Source organism: Accipiter gentilis, chromosome 32 (assembly GCF_929443795.1).
Source record: "Accipiter gentilis chromosome 32, bAccGen1.1, whole genome shotgun sequence".
Lineage (NCBI taxonomy): Eukaryota > Metazoa > Chordata > Aves > Accipitriformes > Accipitridae > Astur > Astur gentilis.
The window spans coordinates 9657017-9678630 of record NC_064911.1 but is presented as its reverse complement, the minus strand read 5'-3'; the positions used below and the strand labels follow the sequence as shown (position 1 = coordinate 9678630).

General features: G+C 39.1%; 1 protein-coding gene across 1 annotated transcript in view; it reads right to left on the bottom strand.

Moving 5' to 3' along the window:
* PDXK (pyridoxal kinase) overlaps positions 1 to 21614 on the bottom strand; it is a 54805-nt gene that overhangs the window by 22382 nt on the left and 10809 nt on the right. Inside the window, exons 2-3 of the mRNA XM_049834748.1 lie at positions 10286 to 10340; positions 1681 to 1785 (exon numbers count right to left, since the gene is read on the bottom strand). Of these exons, the coding sequence (XP_049690705.1) occupies positions 1681 to 1785; positions 10286 to 10340 (160 nt within the window). The remainder of the gene's footprint in view (positions 1 to 1680; positions 1786 to 10285; positions 10341 to 21614) is intronic.

Genomic DNA, 21614 nt, shown 5'->3' with positions numbered 1-21614 from the left:
TGTTGGAGGTATAAAGTACAGTTGTGCACTATAGTGAATGGCTGTTCCTGTTTGATGAGAAAAATCTGTCTTTTGGCCCTGAATGAATAAACCTGAATTTTAAGTTCGGCCACAGCCCAGCTGAACACTAAAACACTGAGAGTGCTATCAGATCTTAAGAAATTAGTGCCATTTCTACCCGTGCCTTCTTTTTGTCCATACTGAAAATGGCTACTCCAAACACGATTTTTAAACATAAACACCACACTGACCCATCTACCCACAAATCCTATTTTAAAAGGCATATTAATAAATATTCCTTTTTTCTCCAAAAATTTCTTTCTGCTGAAGATTTCTGTTTTTCCTTCTACCATTTTTAATTTCTTACATCTGTTTTGCCAGTACAAGACAATGATAAGAAAGGAGTTGGGGTCTCTTCCAAGAGTTGCAAGTAAAATAAAAAAGGAACATTTCAGCTAAAAGAATACTCAAACATTACTTAATAATTTTGCATACTAACATCTCCTGAAAACTGCCACAGTACAGTGTGCTTTTCCTAGAAATGTCCTGTGTGCGAGTTCTATCAAGGAAAGAAAGGGCGTTTGTCTATTTCTCAATAACAAAGACCCATTTATGCCGAAATTAATTTCTTAACCTTAGTTCAGTTTATATTCTATTCAGCCTCCTTTACTTTGGAGATATTCCCTGAAAAAGAACTGACCATAACTCTTCAGACATGCCATACCCTTCAAGCCAGAATGACTGCTTTGGGGTTATAATCCATACACTTAACGTCTTCAGTTTTCCCTGTGTATAAAGCGCTTTCCTTCATGTGGAAGGCATGAAGTCAATCAAATCTGGCAATATATTTCTGTTTACCTTTAAAAAGTGACTGTTCACTGCTATAAAAAATTTATACTGTAATCTAAACCAGATGCATAGCTTTTACTGAGATGAAACCTGATCAGTAACTTACATTTGAGAAAGAGGAATTGGATGAGGAGCAGTTTTTAATAAAAACAGCACAGAAAAATCTCTGCTTTCTATAAAGCATGCTACAAGAAGTTCTTTGCCTGTATTTATAAACACTTTGCACCTAGTGGCAAGCAAAGGAAAACACTGCACCGTCATTATGTCCTGCAGAACTGTACCTACTCAGAGGACCTACATAGGAACAAGAGGAAAAAAATCAAGAGATATGAAAAAGACAAAACCAAAATCCAACCCTGCTTATACTTTGCTCTGTATCCAAAGCACTACCCCTTAAAGATCAAGCAGAAAAAACAAGGACAGACAACTGTGTATAAAACCATGCTATAGTACCGCAGAGTGCCAGTACCGCTAATTTAGGAGAAAGGGTTAAACCCATGTCTTTATAATAAATTTAAAAACAATACTCTGACATTCCTCATCCTTTTTTTAGTAGAGGCACTCCCGAAACATTAATTAAGCCTCTACAAGTCTTGTAAACTATACAAGGGGATCAATTTACCCACCCAATTACAACCTTCAGGCTGGAACACTGGCTGTTTCAAACTAAACAGCATGAGCAGTTGAGACTATAATATACAGATGAAATTGCATGAGGAATCAAAGGAGGGAAAATGTAATTGCTTGGTTTGGAATAAGAAGTGATATGGTTTATATTTATGTACTTTTGTTTACATCTCATGGGAACTCCAAGGAACAAGCTCTTCTTACCTGTGAGTACATAATCATACCGGTTGACCTCATTCAGCTTAAGTCCATCGTACAGTTCATGAAGCTCATCTGAATTTAACACCTGACCCTTCCAGTGGGCATAACCTGCAAAGTAAATGCCAGATAATTTTTTAAGAGCCACATTTTCTATTTAGGATCACACAGATTATACACTTGGAAGGACTGTATCAGATATTAGCACCAGAAAGCATTTCTACCTCCTCTTCTGTAAAATGCTGCTGCTGAATGAAAGCTGCTGTCAGCTGAACAGTTAACACTCTCAACTTCTTCTTAGCACCTCTATTTCCCACAGGAACTAGAGTGATTACACTGGAGTTTGAGACTGTCCATTTATCAGCAAATTAAGCAGAGCACACACACGCTCCTGCAGGTTTTCCCATGGAGCCTATACAACTATCCCTGCCCTGTGTGGAGGGGGACAAATGTATGTTCTAGACTTCACTGGAGGAGGGTGTCAGTATAATCTATTTTTGTTATTTTATACTATAAAAAAAAGAAAAAGATTGAGAGCTAGATGACACGCTTAAACAGGATTGTGGATCTGTCTGGACACAGGCATGCAGCACTGCTGCACCCATCAGATACAGCATTCACTGGGACCTGCATATAAGGAATAGACTGACCACAGCAGAACATTGTCATGGATGCTCTTTAAACATACAATGTCATCTGGCAGATTTCTTCCACAAATAGGACAGTTTTAATGCTGAGGATCCTGGAAAAGCCAAATGAGTATCAGAAAGACACTATAAACAGACAAATAATAGCCAACCTAGAATGATCTCCAAGAATTACAAGCCAATATTCTTGGCTGAGAAGTGGATGGAAGGTGAAGTTACTTGGGAGAAGCTGACCTGATTTCAGCAAACAATGGACCAAGCTTCATGGCAGCCAATTTGAAGGTAAAAAAAATAAGCTAAACTTCCTTGACAGACTCTGAACATTTGTTGAAAAACATAAAAGCACCTTGCACCTCGTCATCAAAGTCTGCCCATCTAGATGGCAGCCATCACTCCCTTGTATATAAGAATGGGGCTTCCTCCAGGATATTGGATGAAGCACCCACAACTTAACTCTTCCAACCTCTATAAATTAACAGTTTGTTAAAAAGCTTATCCTTTTATTAACTGGAATTAGGAAAGGTGAAATGTTAAATGAGGTATCTTCTTCCACACCACCTCTGTGTGAAGACAATGGTATTTTGTTTGTTTTAACTTCCGCTCTCCGAGTTAGAAAATTCTGTGATAAAAACTGTTGGCTTTGATTATCACTCTAAACTGTGTTATTAGAGTAACTGCCAAAAGGTGCCTAGAGCCTAGGATAAGCACATTTTTCAGTTTTCCTTCTTATGAATGCAAATACACCCACAGTAGGGTGAGCAGATGGATCATTTTGTTCTCCTCAGCTCACAAAGGCCTAGCCTCTAAAACACAACTCGCTGCCAGCTGGCTGGGGTACTGACTCGCATCAGCCACTATACTTCTCTCCCTAGCAAATGCTTTTTAAAAAGTCTCTGTGAAGAAAGGGACAAAGTGAGGGATTCCCATTTGTTAGGGCTGTAGTTCCATTGCAGAACATAGTGATATTCAAAACGGCAACGCCTAACACATAGGCAAACATCTAGCCCCAAGTATATGAGGAACCCTTGACTACAACTAACTCAAGTATTTAACACATATGCAGATGTTTGTTCTGTCACATCTGCAGCTTCAGAGAGAAATAATCTGCCCTCTCCTCTTCCCCAAATCTCTACTTCTATTAGCACTGCAAAACCAGTCCATATAGAGACACAACCAGAGTCCTTTTTACTCCATTGTGCCTATCAATGAAACTGAATGCAGTTTTCACCCAGACTCAAGGTCAGCTGGCAAAAGAGCAGTCATTCATCTTACACATGGCCATAAAAATAACTACGATAGATTGTCCAGACAATCTAGATACTCTCGGGAGCCATTCCTACACAGGAACCCTGCGCATTCACTATTTAACTAGAAGTTCACCTTCCTATGTCAAACTGTCTTAAACGGTCAATGCATGGGGTTCATGTCACACCAATCCTCCACTGAAGGAGGGAAATAATGTTAGAAGCAGCCCAGCCTCAGCTCAGGAATTGTTAAGTTACCCACATGGGACAGGGATATTGAACTCTGTAGCAATGACTTCCAAGGGTATCTAGAGGATCCTTTTTAGCACCTGGTAAGACATGTAATACAACCTAAAGTCTAATCACACAATAGCTGGAGGAAAAAAGGCCCTAAGGAAGTCCCAGCTATTCAGAGAAAAGAAAAAGGGCAATGCCTTCACTGGATCTGCAGAGAACTGTGATTTCACTAGGAGTTGAATTATGTTCGAGTAAGAAGAAACAAGCAAAATCAAAACTGGCAGCAAGATGGAAATCATCCTAAGCCCTCTCCCCAGGGTAACTTCATGTAACATGATGAGCAAGGGGCAAATCCCACGACCCTGCATTTATCCTACTCTCCTGGTGGAATATACAACCAAAAAGCATCTTCTGTAGAGGGACAGAAGAAAAAGCCAGTTACTCAGGTTCAAAAAAGGTTTTACTAACTGAAGGATTGATACCTTGGGGTCCCAGGAAGAGGGAGAGGAACTATCTTGAAAGGGAAAAGGCAAAAAATCCAGATAGATACTGTGTGGTCAGAAAACCACTGCATAGCTCTGAACCCAAAGCTAGTTAGCAGGGAATGCCAAGAGCAAGCTTAAACATCTGAGGTCCAATTGGCTTTATGGAAAAGCATGAGTGGTTGGACTTAAGGATGATAATGAGGAATCACTGTCTTCCTGCCTAGACATAAGAACTTGGCTGGCAATGAGTACATTTGAAGGCCCAGAGCTGCCTTGCAAGACCTAAAAGAAAGTCAGCTTCCTAGAAATGTTATCCCTATGCCTACACCACTAAATGTATCTGAAAAACAGCAAGAGAAAACTTAAAATCTTCTGTTTAACTGTCCACTTACTCTAACTCCTACTCTGCAGTAATATTTCCACTGAGGCTCTCCACAATACAGAAGTTCAAAGTCTCACAGTACCTGGCTGCTTGCACACATTATACAAGAACCACAGCCAAGAAAACTAAAGAATGAGTTTCAAGTTTGTACTTGGCAGAACAACAGCATCCCATTTGGAGACTACAGAGCTGGTTAGGCATGGCAGCTGGATCAAATTATTACTCTTTTATCTTGGATATTAAGGTGAGATCTTGGCTTGTATCTTCCACAGAGGAAGAAAGCTGAGTCTTCCTTGTTTTGGTTACAAAACCACCAAGAAATTCCCCTCAGTGCTGGACTGAGAGAACAGACAGAACACTGCAAATCATGATACAGCACTCCAAAACTGCACTTGGCTCAGACTGACTCCATTAGTCTCCCAGATTAGTAATAAATTTAAACACATAGATGAACATAAACATTTAAACATCTTTATACCCCTTCTGCTGATCTGTGTTACAGCCTTTTATTGCAATTAAATGTTATGTATTTGCTTTTAGCAGATAAGGGAATGAAAAACAGGTAGGATACAATGCCACTTGTCACTTATCCCTCTAAAATGATAAACGTATTCATTAGTCTCTAAGGAAATGTCTTGGTTCATCTGTATGAAAAAGGAAAAAAACCCCAAACCACAACCAAGAGAAGCAGCTAATACTGCACCCAAGATGAATTTACATACTTTTCTTTCTTGCCTTTCTCTACTGGTATATTTTTTTCTCTTTTGGAATGTATTTATAAGCTTCTTAAATACTTTCAAACACAAAGAAAAAAAGAAAAGAATAAAAATCCTAGGCATATCAGAAGAAAAAAAACAAACAAAACCCCCGAACCAAACAAAAGTAAAAAACAAGCTACCATTTAAGTATAGCAAGGCATGTAAGATTTTGTTCTCTAACCCAGAACATTCTGTTCTGAGGTCCGAGTTCCTCCTGTGGTGCTCCTTGCAAAACTATTCCAAGTGGCTTCAGTAACCAAGTACTTTACATGGGAAAAAAGGAAGAAAGATCTAGTGTTTAAGGCACATGATGGGCAGGCAATCTGGTCCCAGCTGTGTCACAAAATTCCAATACAAACTCTGGCAGACAACCTGTTCTAAACACATGACGTAATTTTCAGCTACCAGGAGGCCTTCAACAAAACCAGAAATACAGTACCAAAGTATCCACTGGATTTTTTACAGCTCATCAGTGTGGGAGTAAAATGCTACCAGTGTTAGGCATGACTGGAGATCTTTTCTTTCTGTCCCACACTGCACAGGTGTGAATGACTGCATATGGGTGGTAGACTATGAAGAATCACATCAACAAGACATAATTATAATTTCTCTTGTATTAGACCTACCAGCCAACCCAACCACCCACTACACACCCACTAAGTGGAAGTCAAAAGTGCTTTGCTTAAAAATAAAAAGGAACAGAAAAAAGCCCAGGCTATTTGTTCTGGAGCAGTTTCAAAGGTAGGATTTGGATGGAAAAGTAAGCACGTTATACGCTTATCATTAACCTATCAATTAAAAACAAAAATCACTGAAGAATTAAAAATGCATCCCCAAAAATCAATGATACAATAAAAAAAAAATCTAGATTTTTATTTTTGCACATCAGACAATGAGATGCTTCTGCAAACAATACAGTAAAATAGAATAAAAAGCACAGAATCTTTGTAGGTTGCATGACAGCTTCTTTTATTTGTACATGAAGCATGATGCCATTCAAGGGTGAGTCACTCTAATCATGAAAATTCCTCACCAAGCAACATGACAAACTGCTCTCCCAAGGGGACTGATTTAAAGCACATTTTCCGAATTTCAGGATTATCAGAGACTAAAGAAATCTGAATTTTCTGAGCGGGAGTCAGCAGAAATAGGCCTGTTGTATCTCACTAATTTAAAGACAGGGCAAAAAAAAGCAATAATGATTCACCCAAGAAAGCCTGTTAGTCATAAATTCTCTCTGCTTTTATCTTTTGCTAACAAGACCAGGTTTAAAGATGGGGATGGGGAAAGAAAGAACGTCATGTCCAAAATCTCACACACTTTTGCTACCTGTGCCCCTCTGGTATGTGGCATTCTTTTAAAAACTAAAGTTCACAGGTAGATTTTGAAGGAGAAATTTGCCCTTCAGCTTTAATGATGACGACAGAAAGGGTTCTCATACAATCTTGTTCTTGTAGGAAAATCAAGTTATCTTCACCCATTCATCCAACATACGATTCCTATGTATTGTGGCACTGCTCCAGACACAAGCCACAGCCCAGCATGGCAGTTTCTGTTCATTAATCCCTACAGCGGTACATTGATTTCCAGGTACTAGTGCAAGTTGGTGTGCAGGCACAGGTAAATGTTCAAGCTTGGAAAAGTCTTCGTGTGAGGATACCACGTGTTCCTACATGCCTCTCTCAAAGGGGAGGTGCAAAGCCAACTGGGCTTAGAATCTATCCTTCAGTTTACTAAAGGGTAGAAAGGGTTTCATGAAAAAACTGTAGTGTTAGAAAACCAGACCTGCCATAAAAGGGAGTATGTGGCCAACCTTCCCTTTCCATTCCTTCCTCTTTCAGCCAAATGACCAGTACTTCTAAATATAATCTCATTTACTCACACTTGGCAAGTGCCAAACACTTACCTAACTGTGATTTTCTTCTGAAAGCTCTGCTTCCCAAAGTCATGAAGTTGTGTGCAGCAATCTTTGGGATTTTTAACACATTTACTAAGATAATCAAGATTACAGAAAAAAAAAATAATGCGACTTCTAAACACCAGGAGAAAAAATAAAAATTCCAAATATTTTAAAGACTTGTGATCTTTGAGACATTTTTGGTTTTGGGATGTTCATTTAGGCCTTCTTATGGTGGGGGAAAAAAATCACTAAATTGTTGTTGCTTCTACCATCTTTGTTGTCTGCCAAACCTTGAATGAAGCACTGGTAACCCTTCTTCAGCTGTGATACTGTATGGGGTTTTCGTGGCAAGGTTTTGGTAGCTGGGGTGCTACAGGGGTGGCTTCTGTAAGAAGCTGCGGGAAGCTTCCCCTGTGTCCAACAGAGCCAATACCAGCCAGCTCTAAGACAGACCCACCGTCGGCCAAGACCGAGCCCATCAGCAACAGTGGTAGCACCTCTGGGTTTGCACATTTAAGAAGGGGAAAAAAAACCTGTGCAACTGCAATTGCAGCCGGGAGACAGGAGTGAAAATGCATGGGAGAAACAACCCTGCAGACCCCCAGGTCAGTGAAGAAGGAGGGGGAGGAGATGCTCCAGGCACAGGAGCAGAGATTCCCGTGCAGCCCGTGGGGAAGACCATGGTGAGGCAGGCTGTCCCCCTGCAGCCCAGGGAGGTCCACCATGGAGCAGATCTCTACCTGCAGCCCGGGAAGGACCCCACACTGGAGCAGGGGGATGCCCCTGAAGATTGTCGTGACCCTGGGGGAAGCCTGCGCTGGAGCAGCCCCCTGGCAGGACCTGTGGCCTCATGCAGAGAGGAGCCCACGGTGGAGCAGGTTTTTTGGCAGGACTTGTGACCCTGTGGGGGACCCATGCTGGAGCAGTCTGTGCCTGAAGGACTGCAGCCCGTGGAAGGAACCCATGTTGGAGAAGTTCATGAAGGACTGTCTCCCATGGGAGGGACCCCACGCTGGAGCAGAGGAAGAGTGTGAGGAGTCCTGCCCCTGAGGAGGAAGGAGCGGCAGAGACAATGTGTGATGAACTGACCCCAAACCCCATTCCCCATCCCGCTGCACTGCTTGGGGGGGAGGAGGTAGAGAATTCAGGAGTAAAGTTAAGCCTGGGAAGAAGGGAGGGGTGGTTTTATTTCTCATTACCCTACTCTGGTTTGATTGGTAATAAATTAAGCTATTTTCCCCAAGTTGAGTGTTTTGCCCATTACAGTAATTGGTGAGTGATCTCTCCCTGTCCTTATCTTGACCCACAAGCCTTTTGTTATATTTTCTCTCCCCTGTCCAGTTGAGGAGGGGGAGTGATAGAGCGGCTTTAGTGGGCACCTGGCATCCAGCCAGGGTCAACCCACCACAGATACTATTAAAAAATAAAAATCTTCCTTCTTTTCTGTTTTAAGAATCTGGTCATCCCATTGGTAATGTAATCTTCCTACCTTCAGACACATTCAGTTTATGGTCCAATAAAACCTCTATTAAGCTCTTTTAACGCCCTATAAAGCTGATTTAATCTTGAAACTGAAAGCCAATAAATGACAGGTACTCATCCATTTTGAGTGCCGAGTTATTTCACATGCAAAAATTGCTTTGTTTCCGGAAGATTACAACAGTTTTACCCAGCTATCAAAAACTAAACAACAAAAAATCCCAAACTTTAAAACTAAATACTTTAAAAAAAAACATAAGTCACGTCTAAGTATCTCTTAAAAACATGAGAGAACCTTTGTACTGTGCCAAAGGGTACAAACAAAATAAGCAATTTTTTGCCTGAGCCAGGAAAGACCACGTGCCTTGTTTAATTATTACCTCTTTCGTGCCTCTCCTCAACAAGCAGAGATGGCTTTCTAGCTACCTTTGAAACATTCATTTCTTCTTCCCAGGGTGACACTAAATTCCTTCCATGATAGAAACATCTTATAACCTTCTGAAAGCTGCATGGAGGTCAACATAGTAAGAGAAGACAGAGGCTTCCTGGTCTGCTCTCTGTTCCAAAAATTAGCAGTTTATTAATAACACTGTACCTGTGAGATACTAGGAAACTCTCAACTTTTGTCTTTTCTTTTTTTATTTGTCAGAAACAATTTTTGCTCTTTTCCAAGTGTTAAAGTAAGAATCTGTTCCTGGATTATTTTTTTAAGACACCCTTAGAATTTCTTTATCCAGAGTAGATCTCCCCTCAAACAACCTGCCACCACCATGACAATAGATGTGTCTCTATTAATCAAAAAATAGGTCCACTTGGACCTCCTGTATGGGTGAAAGATATTGCTAAAATAAACATAAATTTCAGCTTTCTTTTGAAAAGTAAAAGTCCTCTAGCACTGTGAGTGTTAGGAAGTCTGAAAGTATAATGTGAGTGCATTGTGTTCAGGCTTAGAACCCAAGTAAAAATACACCCAAATGTATTAACACCCCACCCGCTTCTTCCCTCCAGAATGTAATTTTAGGATACTTGCTAGCCATCTGGGTGGGCACCTAAAGAGAGGAAACATTGCATTTCAATACAAGCTCAGTATTCTTCTGTTTGGGTTGGTAATATGAGTGTCATAGGGCCATAATGCACAGAAAACAGTACTGAAGACTCCCCTGTTCACAGGCCTGCCTGCGTAGATGGCCGTATTTGTGTTACTTCACTGAGCTAATTAGATTACTGCCTAAAAAAGAAACTCACACTCTGAAGTAGCAGAACAGGACATTACCACATCATATCATGCCCTAATCCCAAATACAGACTTCTGTGAGATTTGAATCAAAACATGAATATTACATTTCTGTCCTGCATCCTGAAAATGTGAATGAAAACATAAGACCAATCTCCTTTCCCCTGTCATGTGATGAGGTGAGCCACATGTTGAGTAGAGCTGAGTGACTGGAGTGGTATCTGGAGACATACGTAAAATTTTACCTGTGTGGTTTGAAAACTGGACAGAGTTCACCGTATCAACTTCAAATCCCAAAACCTGTAACAGAACACAGGATTATTTCTTTTACTAACACAGCTTTGTTAATATGTTATCAATATCACAAAACACAAGAAAGGATTCTTATTTCCCAGTGCATATGTAAAAATCTTGAGTGCTGTTTCAAAGTGAAAGCTGAGTCAACATACATGCAACATAAACAAACAACGCAGTACTTTACTACAGCAGCGGACATGGAACAAAAGTGACACTGGCAACAGCACCAGAAAAACAGAGCTCTGGATCCTCAGGCTAGAGTTCATCTAGGGATAAAGACAGAGAGGCTGGTCCACTAGCAATCACTGCCTTGGCTAGTCTTTCTTGTCAAGAAAAGCAGACTAAATTTCAAGGTACTAAATTAATGCAAAATACGGTGGGAGGATGCTGTTAGTATTCCAGAAAACCAATCTTTCTAAAAGGAGGACAGAAGAATCTTAACAGGGATCAATGTTATGAGCCATACTTGGATGTCACAGGCAGTGTCTTTATAACTAAAAGAGAATAGAAAGAAATCACAGAGAATTAATTTGAGGCATGATTAGGCAATCAAAAGGACAGTGCTCTTAAAAACCCGAAGTAAAAAAAGCCTAAAGCATGCTCCAAAAGCCACCTGCTACCTAACATTACCAGCAATCCAAACACTGAAATATCCATGAATTCGCTAGTGCAATCAACAAACACATTCTTGTTGCCCAAAAAGAGATAAATATAATGTAAACAAGAGCATTGAATCAGGAGAAAACTAATGCATTGCTGTTCAAGCCATTTTTAGACATTTCTATCTGGCATGAAAGAAATTCTAATGCAACAGTGACATAACAGTCTAACATTTAATATTCGTTTCCACATTCTACTTGCTCTGAGTAAGAATTCTCCCCAAAAGATGAGCCGCTAAATATGGCTCAGTGAGTCACACCAGGAGATAATAGTAATGATGCATCGCTGTTTATGATCCACTTTCAGGCAATTTGCTGGGGAGGGGGGAGCGAACAAGCGAAGCTTTTGCCAGTCACATTTTTCACTGAGACACACGCCTCTCCCTTTTTATCACAAAGGCAACCCCTGCACACATATTAAAAATCTCTGGGTGTATTGTGACAGACATTAGGCTTTCCCTGTGTATGTACTTTCTCTCACATGTGAAAGATGTTAGGTGGTAAGCCCCTTATTTCAAACCCTGGGCCGTTACAAGATGGAGTTATGTGCTGCAATAGGTAGTTCCTTCTGTCTGCAGGTACTGCATTTCTGTCATTTCACAGCTCAGAGTCAACACAGGTCTTCACAGAATAAATCTCTTCTTTCAATATGTAACAAAGGTTCCTGTTCATCCCTAACCAGAAAGCAAAGTAATCTTACATTTATGATAAGACAGAATGGTGGGTTGTCTCAGCCTGATCAAATTAAAACTAACCTAAGTTCCTACTCTCACTCCAGTTTCTTGTTTCCCCTTGGTGGATTGGATTTTTATTTTAAAGACCCAGGAATTAAAGGGGTGAGAACATGGCAAGACTGTTATGACCTTAACCCTGATGTTTGCACATGCTCCTCAAAGAAATAAATGAGAATACTGCCTCTAACCAGACTGTCATGCCATGTTCAATTCCCCTCCCTGCAATAAACAAACCTAAGAATTTCTTATCTCCTTCAAACATCTTGGGAACAACTGTGAATTAATCCATTTCTGTGCAATATTTACATCACATCTCTCCAACTATTTAACACATGACACTACAGAATACACTTTCTATGATTTACTAGCTAATCAGATTTACACTTAGTGCTTTAGGGAAGAAGAGCACGCACAACTGCTTGTAGGGAGGGCTGTTCTACAACATGGATAAGCACTGTACCAGCTGCTGGTTACCAGAAAGAGCAATCCTTCTTTACTGTCTCCACCAGTACTAGCTATCATTTGATTTCTCAACAAGCTTTTCTGTAGGATTAGGGATTTTTAGTTTGTTTTGGCCAGTTAATCTGCTTCAACCAACAGAAGGGAAAATACAAGGGAGGGCACGTCTCTTGGAGACAGCTACGTGTCAGGTTAGCTTGGCTGGGCACTTGGTAAAAGAGAGTTTAAAGTGCTTTTGAATAGTTCAGAAAAAGTCACAGACAGCTCAAATTCAGCAAGGGACCTTGATATTCTCACTTTTTTCATTGGTGCAAAACAGGCTAAAAAGCCTTTAAAAGTCTCCATAACAATGACTTACTGGTGTTAGTCTACTCTATCACAGTTACTAATTTGCCCTAAAGTGTTGTTTTGAATAAACATACATGACTGTAATCTAACACACCTAATTATGCCATTCTCTAGTTCGGATTCAACCCTCAAAATAAGCCACGGTTACTCTACTTCAAGGAATTTCCTTCTATAAAGATTCTTATCAAAACAGAGAGTAATTAAAGGACGTAAATTGTCATTTAAAAAACAAAGTCTAATTAGAAAACATAATTAGTACTACCTTTGAAATGAGAGCTACAGATGTTGAGGTCTAGGCTTAGTATAAAGTATTAAAATAAAAAGAATTATGAAGTGAAGTTCAGCCAGTATGTGTTTGCTACCAAGGCAAACTGAATTGAAAAGTCTTATGGAATTTAGTCATCAGAAGATGACCTGAAAACAGCGTATATTGAAGTGCTAAAAGCAGCTTTTGACAGCAATCATCCCTTCTAGCCTACAGAGAAAACTGTGTCTTAAAATGAACTACACAAACCAAAATTAACAACTTGATGATTTAAAGTGGATAAGGAAATGTTATCTTCCTCCTTCAACCAATAATTAAAGAACAGTATCAGTAACTATCATCCCTGCATATCTAAAGGACCATACATATCAGAAACAGTTTCTGGTTCACTGAATGATTAATACTTTCCCTGCTTACAAAGGGAGCTGTATTCAAAAGATGTCTTGTTAAATCTTTTTAATATATACCCATATTTTTAATTTCTTGCGCAGAGCTAACTAAAAGCACTGATTATGATTTTTTTTTTATTTAATTAAGAAGTTCTATCCAAACCAGAGGTTAAATATATCTTAAGTGAAACTTAACTACCTAATTAGAAATACACGATTTCTGCATGTACAGATCTAGAAAACTGAGATCAGAGCAAAATTTACTGAATCAGGCAAATCACACGAAATAAATACTGTCACTCATATTTGTACAAACAAGTACCAAGTATTACCCAAAATTATGTATTTAGCTGAGCATCAACTATTTTTTCAATGTTATAAACCAGTAAGAATCAACCTTTCCTTTGGAAAATGACTAGAAAGTACAAATTCAACACAGGACTAAACTCAATTATTTATATGAAGTTTCTTGCTTGTTAATATGAAACACACTTAAATTACTTATTTTAATTCATGGATTTAAAATCAATCCACTCCAGTTACTGATGTTTTTTCTACATACAGAAACAAACCTTTTTATGTTTCTGAAGTATATATATATATATATATGCGCACCAGTTCAGTTGTCACCTCAACACCTTTCCTTATTTCATGAGCAGTCAAAATGCTGTAATTCAGCAAAGACTGCATGTGAAATGGTATAGAAATATAAAGTGAGATCTAGACAGTGGTTTTATGGCATTCAGTCAACAGAGCACAAATTCAAGCTGGTAATGGTTTATCATAGTTCACTGAAGTACGCAGTTGTCTCTATGCTTTGCTCAAAGCATACAGCAGAAGCCACAAGTAGCACTTTGCCAGGTCCACCTGTGTGACAAGTGCCTTTACTGAGATACTGACAGTTTCACCTTATAGTCCCTGATGTACCACTTTCCCTTTGCTTCCTGAATTTCTCTGCATATCAGTCTGCTACATTTGCAAAATGACCCAACTTTGGGTGTTAAAACTCATTTTTTCTGTGCATGTATGTACAAACATGTTCCTTGCACCTGTGTAAATAAACTGAAGGAACTCACTCCATTGGGGTTTTGCCTATGCCAGAACTAACGCCTTCAGATCATATCTGATTAGTACGAGGACCGAGCTGACTAAATTGCACAATAGTGCTTAATTTATTGCTTCTTTATACCAGCTTGTAAACAGTCTATACCTGCGTTACTTCCCCTGCCTATAGAAAGAGTCCTGTGGTGATACTCCACCCTCTGGTTTTGGAAATGTAGGTTACAGCAGATACTCTGCAAGTGTCCAGGGCTCCAGCTGCCAGGGACACACATCATCTATGTTACCATTATCCCCTGTTTTGGACAATCTGGTCTCTTACACGCTCTCCAGAAGAGGACCATTCCTGGTTTCCACGCTGTCCCTCTGCTGTCATTCTGTGTAAGTATCATTTCCCCACAGAACTGCAAATCCCAGGCAAATCTAAACCCATAGCCACTTCGGGTAAGGTTGATAAGCGCTCTTCAAAGGAAAGATAACTGAGTTCACCCTAAATCTCTCAGCCTCCAGTCTAAGCACATGTCAATGTTCTTCTTAAGACCCAAACTAAGGTTGCCTATATCACATCATATAGCGACATTTACTGTAATTGAAGTCTCAGAGGAAAACGGGCGATCCCAACATTATTTTTTAAGTATCTTCAGGAAAAGGAGGCAGAACTGTTACATTTCTAAAAATAAATCACAAAACATCAAAACTGGAGGAGTTTTGTATTTGAAAGGCACGGCTGGCAGATCTGAATGACACACTTCAGAAAAATATTTGGAAGATTAAATCAAAATACACACACTGAAGCAGAATACATTTGAAGAAACACATACTTCAACATTGTGCATGAGATCAAATTGGGCTTAGTTCTCCCTCACAATTACCTGAAGGGACAACCATCATCCAGTTCTCACAGCACAGAAAGCACTATCCCAGCCTTGCAAAGAGAAGGTGCATCACCCATGCAGGCTCCTAGTCTACAGAACTATCGGAATGCACATCTTCAAACTAGCAAGTGCTCAAGGGAAAAATCAACACACAAGAAAGGAAGAGACTTCAAAATACATGGACCACCTCTAAAGGTGTTGGCTTCTTTGGGGAAACCGGACCAACAGTCTAGTTCTCCTAAAAGCACAGAAGTAATTTAAACTTATATCCAGCCACCAAGCCACAAATAAAAAGCCAAAAAATGGATGTCCGTCAGGATTCAAATTTTAGAAGTGATACCAATTGTTTTACCAGTAGAACAACCTAAAGACCTAAACGGACAGAAAATGTCCTGAGTTACATACGTTATATATATAGCTAGATCTCGGTTCTGGTTCACCTCTGAAAATGCAACCTTTTGGACCTTGCCACTGTGTTAACAACATGAATTAGAGCTTTGTTTAAAGTTTACAGTCTCTCTTCCCCTCCCTTCCAGAAAAATTTCAATCGTACATACACTGAAACATGCTATTTCTTCACCGCAAAGAACTAGTACCTAAGATTGTTAGAAATGAAAGATTACAAACATACATTTCCTTCAAGAGGACAGCCTAAGCTGTGCCTGTTATGTGAAGGGGGGGAGGGGACTGTAAAACAACAAGAGAAAAACTATTTCACATTATGGAAAATTGTGAGTGTAGCAACAGAGTAACAGGAAGATTCTGAAGCAAATGCAACATCTCAAATGCAGTTTTAATGATTGCTAAGCTTTATGTTTACATTTGTATAATCTACATTATGTACCAATGGTCTGGAGACAAATAAAAGTACACATTTTTACCTCCTAATCCTATTTGGTAATTCATTGTTAACACCACTTGAAATGGAAAACTGTTAACTTCAAAGATTAGCTCTGCCTCAGTGTAAATATTAATATAAATTCTCATTTAATAATTTTATTTACTCTGAGAAATGCTTAGAGCCATGTGAAAAGCTGTTACTGAACTGTTTCTGTTTAAAATTTGTATTGCAGCTTTACTATGCTTCTGCAGGGAAAAAAGTAAATTTTCAAAAATATCACACACTTTACAGTACTCAAGAAGTTCTCCTTTCTCCTTGCTTGTATTCAGTTGGGGGCAGGAAGGAAGTTGGGGTTTTTTGTTTGTTTTTGTTTGTTTGTTGTTGTTTTTTAAAGGGGGGGGATAAATATCTTAAATTTCCTATGTGTGCAAGAAAAACTGTCACTTGAATTACTTGAACTTCTGAACTGAACTACATTTTATTGCTTTCCTAGGTACTAAACATTAGAGACAAACAAAAAAAAACAATTTCCAATGCATTGCATTATAGGTACATATTCAGAGAAAGAGAGGTTTAGAGAGGGCTGAGAGAGATGCTGTGGAATCACTGTCCTTGGAGGTTTTCAAGACCCAAGAGGACAAAGCCCTGAGCAACCTGGTCTGAACTTAGTGCTGACCCAGCTTTGAGCAGGAGGCTGGACTGGGGACCCCCCCGAAGTCCCTTCCAGCCTGGGTCACTCCATCATTCAATGACACCACTACACACAAAAAGCTCAGCTTTATTTGTTGTAGAACTCCATGTGTAAAAATACACAAAATATCATCACCTGCTACCCATCCTAAAGTTCTGGTTATAAGGATAGAAACCTGTGGTATGATACGTTTACACTATTAACTATGCCAGCTTTGTCAGTAAAGATAACATGTCCTTTGCTGTAAAACGATCAGTGGACCATTTAACTAGAATGTTTGAGTTTGTACTTAATTTAGACAACCTTAGAGAACAATGACCTAGTTCTGCAAGAATGAAATTCAATTAAAATTACCTCTCTGTTCTGCAACATGGTCGGTACATACTTCCCTCTTTGGGTACTGGGTTTATGGCTGCAGTGGCATTTCATTTTAAGGTTTGAAACTAAAACCACAATGCAGTACTGCAGCTCAAGTTAAGAGGAAAAATCTGGAACAATGAGTGAAAGGCAGAGTAAGGAAAAAAAAAAAAGTAGTGTGAGGAAGAAAAAAAAAAAGATTGTATAGACTTTGTAAACTGCATACATGTTTCTTCCATAGTATTTATGTCCCGATACATGTCCACAGGTTGCTATCTAAATTTCATGAAACAAAGCTGACGCCTCCATCCAAACTCTCCAGTTCCTTCAAAGTTCTTAATTTTGGAAAATGCTAGCTTTACCGTACCAGAACACACCAAAGCAAATTTCCTCAAGTGAGTCCACAAACCAAACAGTTTGTAAACCACAAATCCAAGGAAAATATCAGAGGTTGAGGTTGCAAATCAAGCTCAGCCCATCAGATCTGAGCTACAAATGTGCCACATGTGAAAATCTCATTCTATCATTTGTTCACATCTCTAAAAGGTGATTTTATCTCCAAGGGAAATGCAGTTTGACAAGAAAAGGACGCTGGCTAAGAAGAAAGAAGGAACAAGATTCTGCTAATCAGAAGAGAACCTTTCAGACTCCACTTTTGAAAGGAGGATTTGACTTTCATGCAGCTAGTTCTCCCCAAAATAAACGCAGCACTGTATTACAACACTTAACTTCCTAGCACTTCAAGTCTTCTGCTTTGTAGCAAGATATTTGCTTTATAAGTAAAGTTTATGGAAAAAGGATGACGCTGTTTCAATTAATATTCAAATGATGAACCATCCAAGCTAGATGTGTCCTGTCCTTTGTGCCAATGGATTGTAACAGACTGATGAGTTAGAGCACAGTAGCAGTAATTAATAAGAATAGTGATAAGAAGGTTAACACAGACTACAAGTGAATCAAAACCATCCAGATAGAGCCTGAAAAAGCAGCACAGTGAATAATGAGCAGAATTCCTAATCAAGGATTCAGATATGAACTCAACTGTGCTACTAATTTGTTTTCCTTTACTGGGCAAGATCAACACACAGGTATGTTTTCAGAACCAACTACTAATTTCAGCTACTTTCCTACTTTATAACTAAATTATGATGCCTAGGAATGATTCACAAAGTCCTGAAACCCAGGCAGATCTTACTGCTTTCACTTAGAAGTGATGGTCAGGCTTGTCTTTATTGCAAGCTGTCTCAGACTTTGACCAACACCCCACTAAAATCTCTTGCCTGAGTTTGGAGTGATTGTCTCTGCAGAGAAAACGTCCTGGCAGAGAGCCTGAGAAGCAAGGAACTATGACAGATGTTAGGATGTTGTTTTAAACCAGTTCTGAAAGAGTGTACTACCCTCAAACCTCCTAGTGTATGCACTCATCCTCCTGGTCAAAACAAGCAGTTACTGCTACTGAAGGATTTCTCAGCTAAGCTGGACTCTTGATCAAGATACGTAAGTTGTAAGGCACAAGCAGATCATCACACTCTGACCTCCAAATCATTTAGTATTTCCAAACCCTTTCTAAACATTGTGCTGTTGTACTTAAAGAAGTACAAGGCAGGCATCTGGAGAACATGATCTATCATCTGCTATCTTAAACAGAGCACTACTACAGATTTCAGTGACAGAAGTTGTTAAAAAAAAAAAAAAATACTGTTTCAAACACTGCACATTTGCCTCCTTAAAGCATTAAAAATATAAGTCTTCAAAAAGCCCTGTGAAGGAGGTGTTATGCTCATGTGAAACCATATTATCAGTAAACGGTGACAAAGAAAGGACACCATAACTCTGCAAAGCATTGTTCCTAAAGTAGTATCACTTGAACTCAGATGTAAAAGCCAATGTTCTGTTCCTCACACACATAGTAAGAATACAGCTAGGAACAAGATGCTCGTCCTTCCCCAGGTGCCAAAGAACAGCTTAGGGAATTTATGCTGTGCAGAATCAATTATACTGCATTATATGTGCCATGATCTGTACAGTACTGTGTAATACGTGTGGTCTTGTACTTCGTTTTTCAGAACACGGACTGTGCCATTGCAACAACTACAACAGACTCAAAAAACTCTATTTTTCTCCACAAATTAATGGCTTTTTATGGAAGCCTTCCAATATACTCAAAACAAAATGTAGTGTTACATTTTCAAAAGTTAATGGAAGCACATGCCAAGCCCAGGGTCTCTACAGAAAGGAAAAAACAAAAGTCCTCAGTTTCAAGAGCCAGCCAAGATTTCCAAGTAATGGGAAAATGCTTTGATTTGTATCATTTAAAGCATACAGTAGCATTTTAAAAAACAGAAACGTATATTTAAGGGCAAATTCTACATCTCTAATATATACACACAAAATACAAATAAACACACAATTTTTATTAAGCTTAAGAACGTGAAGTTTATCACAACACAAACAACTGTGACTATGAATTTTAATTAACATACTTAACAATTGTCTAATTACAGTCTCTACCTCTGCCTCCACAAACACTGTCAACATAAGGAAATTCAACAACAAGGTGAGCTGGCATAAGGCACTTGAACAAATGGATCTGGGCCAAAAAAAGAAGATAAAAGGAGACAGGTATACTAACAGAGCGTATCTGGTGCCCCGTGCAAGGGGAAACCACCTTAAAGTACTAACCAGTAGCCTGCCAGAACCAAGATGTTTGTACTAAAAGCAAAACAGTTGCCCTGATCAGGACTGCACAAGGCACAGTGATTAACTTCAGAGGACCTTTATCTGAGAGTACGTGACAGCAACACAAAACCAATCAAAGGTTTGAAGGGCCCCACTACATGATTGTATTTTCTTCCAGAGGACCTCCCTCCTCATCCACATTGCAATCACAGTTGGGTGTACTGCTGTTAGCAGGACATACATATGGTAGATATCAACAGGAAAATTACTCTTGTAGCAATGTAACACTGACAGATGCATCAGTCACAGGACAAGTTTTATAGCATAAAGACATACATAAACAAAGAGGGCTACAGAGACTTAAACACATACTACTTATAAAGAATTTTCAAGAAATCTTGTGGTAAGTCCCCAAACTGCAGACTTTTAGCAGAGCATGTATATAATCCACAAACTGAATTAGCCAGCAACACCGGTATTTGTCTCCAAAATTACCACATCACATAAACCAAAACCATTCTATCCCTTCCAGTTTTTTTAGATATATTAAAAATCAGCTTAACTGAAAGTCATTAACGGAATTAAATTAACTTTAATGCCACAGTTAAAATTACCCTGTCAAACAAGGTAATTGGGGTTTGGGTGGGGGGGTTGCTAAGCGATGGCAGCAATACTTTCCAGTAATAAAGTCTGTGTATCAGGCCATGAAACACTCTATGTATCCATTTTATTACATGTGGTTTGCATGTATGTGCTGATGTTTATGTACTACAGTTTGGAAGTTTACCTTACCCAGCCACCACTGCAGTTCCAGTGAACGTCACTGCTCCATTCCTTTGGACATGGAACAGAAACATATTTTAAAAGGCTGATTTTCTGTAATCAAATTAATTTGGAGGGACAGAAAGAGAAGGGATTTCCCAGCTGCACCTTGTACCTCTCACTGCGTGCTAGCTCTTTCACTTAATTCCATGTCCTTCCATTTGATAGCGAATCAAAAAACATACATTGTACTGGGTGTAGAAAATTAGAACACGAATTCAGTTTGAGAAAAGGAACTTGGGAAAAAGAAAAGGCATGTCCTGGCAATTAGTGAAGCAGGCATAATTGCTGGCGTGGGTTGATAAACTGAACTGAAACTGCTATTGACTAACCCAATCTCTTTTTTTGCCTTCTGAGCTTTTAAAAAACTGTACCAAGCATATAATGAGAACTCTGTATGTATAATATAGCTGTATTTTAGTGCAGCATTTGACAAAGCACTGCAAAGAAAAATCATTAAGATATAGGAGATACTGTGCCAGGATAAAAATACAAGAACAAATAAACTAGCTTCAGAACAAGGATGCTGGAGATACTGTTGGCGATTCATTAATCCGGAGTCAGGTACCAAATAGGGCACTTCAAATTCTGGGGTTAGAAATAGACAATTAAAAACCAGACAATTAAAAAAATACAGCAGATAATCTTGAGGGGAAAAAAAAGTTATTTCACCAGTGACAAAGGCAGACACAAGAAACATAGAAAAGGCTATAAGAGATATAAAAGAATAGTATTTGGATAGTATCTGATACTTGTTAAAAACAAGAGAACTTTATACTCTTTAAAAAACCTACAAAATACAGTATAAGAAGACTATACAAACAATGCGAACACACACACACACACAAAATCACGAATATACAAACTTCCTGGTTAAAACTTTCACCTCAACTTCTTGTACTCTCAAGTCAAACTCCACACATATCTTAAACTGTCTTCCTTCCTTCCCAAATTAGCTTTCCAGTTACCAAAGAACATACATGAGAGGAAGCTAGGTGTGGAGGAGTCTGGGATGTTTTATATACACTGCAGCCACATTTATTTGATGCTTCATTGCTGCTCTAAGGCCACAAGTTCTCAGGCCCAACAACCTCTAGCC